The sequence below is a fragment of the Echinococcus granulosus genome (assembly GCF_000524195.1).
Source record: "Echinococcus granulosus chromosome Unknown EG_S00136, whole genome shotgun sequence".
Taxonomy (NCBI): Eukaryota; Metazoa; Platyhelminthes; class Cestoda; order Cyclophyllidea; family Taeniidae; genus Echinococcus; species Echinococcus granulosus.
In genome coordinates this window covers 177,225-179,479 of record NW_020170516.1, presented here as the reverse complement: position 1 = coordinate 179,479, position 2,255 = coordinate 177,225, and the positions used below count along the sequence as shown (strand labels likewise).

General features: G+C 46.8%; 1 protein-coding gene across 1 annotated transcript; it reads right to left on the bottom strand. All coding sequences in view use genetic code 11, as the record gives it.

Moving 5' to 3' along the window:
- Positions 1–1,143: 1,143 nt before the first annotated feature.
- Positions 1,144–1,515, bottom strand: EGR_09202 (hypothetical protein; the record flags this gene model as incomplete). Its single annotated transcript, XM_024498451.1, has 1 exon — positions 1,144–1,515. One exon carries the CDS (start codon positions 1,513–1,515, stop codon positions 1,144–1,146), a length of 372 nt encoding a protein of 123 aa, XP_024347151.1.
- Between the last annotated feature and the right edge of the window lie 740 nt (positions 1,516–2,255).

Here is a 2,255-nt window from a genome sequence, read left to right as displayed (position 1 = left end):
AACCAAGTATCTATCCACCGAACCCACCAACCAACCCATGAGACAGTCACGCAGTAGGGTAAACGGTCACTCATTGCATCAATCTACATCACACATCTGTTTCCCACTACACGGATGTGATGAAGGCATGCAGCTATGCTGTGCGATCACTACGCAACACATCTTGGGCACCCAACTTTCAGTCTCAACACCGAAATAACAACCAAGGCGGCAACTGCTACAAACATCCAACCGTCCGCCACGAATGCCTCCACATTGGGAAGGCAATGCTAGTGCAGACGGTGGATGCGTTACAAAGCAGTGTGTGACTGTGTGTGACACAGGATGATGGGAGAGATCACAACTAGAATGGGTTACAATGGCTTGGTTGACACATACACAGCAATGGGGAACATCTGGTGGCTTTGCTGACTTCCTACCACAATCCCTCCACTCCAAAATACTACTGTTTCCGAGCTGTCCTGACGGTCCGTGTTTCTTTGCACATCTCCTCAGTGATTGAATGTACTGCGTTGTGGCCTTCACAGACAGGGAGAACTAGAATGCAATCAGTGGACTCCCATATCCCGCTCGTTTTACCACACGCTCATAACTACTTGTGCTCCTCACCGCTTGCGCGATGAAATATACACCACAAAGTCGACAAAGGCGCATCAAAGTTGTGATGGGGATATCCTGACATTGCATCTCCTAGGATAATACATGCTGCCTGATGGATTCTCAAAACACTGCATCACGGGTATCACAAATTTCCTTTCCCAACACACGGATGCGCCTCGGATGTTGCACTTGGTAACTCAGACACCGTTATTCCTGGCCTCGTTACCCCTCGCAACTGATGTCTGTGGAGGCAAAAACCAGTGCAATCCACAAAAAGTGCACCGCTTTTTTAGACTAGTGCAGATGCGGTGTCTCTGTTACTTGGATCTGACTAAAGGCCGACCCGGCCACCCCTATCGCAAGTCCACCCACCGTACTCCATTACACAATGGGGCATGAGAGAGGAAATAATGTATTGGCAGGATAGGGGAAGTAACAATGGGGAAGCAAAGGCAGTCTGTGCACACAATTAAGTCTACTCGGTGCTGCTTTCACTGGAAAGTACATATCTTCGTGTGGCTTGCCAGAACGCGTGCTGTTCCGTCAGCAACGCTCAACTTCTGCAACTGGCTGTTCAGTGTTTCCATCACCCCATTCGCACCTTCCCCCTTCTTCTCCTCCAGCCTCCCCGCCCCTCTCTTTTCTTTGTTCAATTCGCTGCACTTTGGGAGCCAACTGATCTGTGCGTCTTCCTTCGCATTTCCCTCGTCGACCATCCTTCGTCTGGCATGAATTTTCGGTCTCCTCATTATCTTTAACTGTTGTATTATAAGGAAGAAATTGGCAAACCATCTCCTCTAGCAGGAACTCGTCCACGAAGTCGTCACCCTCCACTTCAATCACGTCCTCGAGGACAGCATCAGTTACTGCATATTCTTGAGGTGGTCCACGAGGTGCAGCAATACTTGTCCCCATGCACAGGACTCCCGTCCAACCCTTTACCTCTTCCTTTTCATCTACACCACAAGTGTTAGTTTAATGATAGGGTGGCAACGCCATTAATACCTTTTTTCTGTCCGAATACGAAAGTGTGCTTATCTTTTCCCAATTCAGCACCACTCACACTTCTCACTCTCGGTCGTAGTTTTGGCCTTTTTAACATCTGACAAAAGTGAGGACGCGAAGGTAGATTAGCGAACCATCTCTTCGAGCAAGAATTCATCCACAAATTCGTCACCCTCCACTACGATAACGTCTTCCGCAGCGTAACCACTCATCGTCTATGTTGAAGGCAGCGCACTATCAACTATGACCTGAACTGGTGGTGCAGACAAACAAAAGTGACGTTATTGTGGTAGAAGCTGCATTGAAATTTAGTTGCATTTTGCAATAAGCGGATGTCCTTATGACCTAAAACGTGCATTACACTAAACGCTTTTCTAGTAGGGCTCTCTCTTTCTCTGGACTGTCTAATTGGACTGTCTCCTATCCTCCTCTACTCTACATATTTTGGCGTCGTATGGCTGTTATAAGTCGTAAGGCGTAACATTGCTCAGATCAGTGTCCACAATTTTTGGTGTTTTTTCCTTCCTTTGTCCTAATATTTCCGTAATAGGATTGAAAATATGTTCTCCGTGGTTATCCTCTTTACTTTAAAAGTGGTAATATTTTTAGGACAACAATTGTTCTTGATGCTCCAACTTCTTGTGGATAAC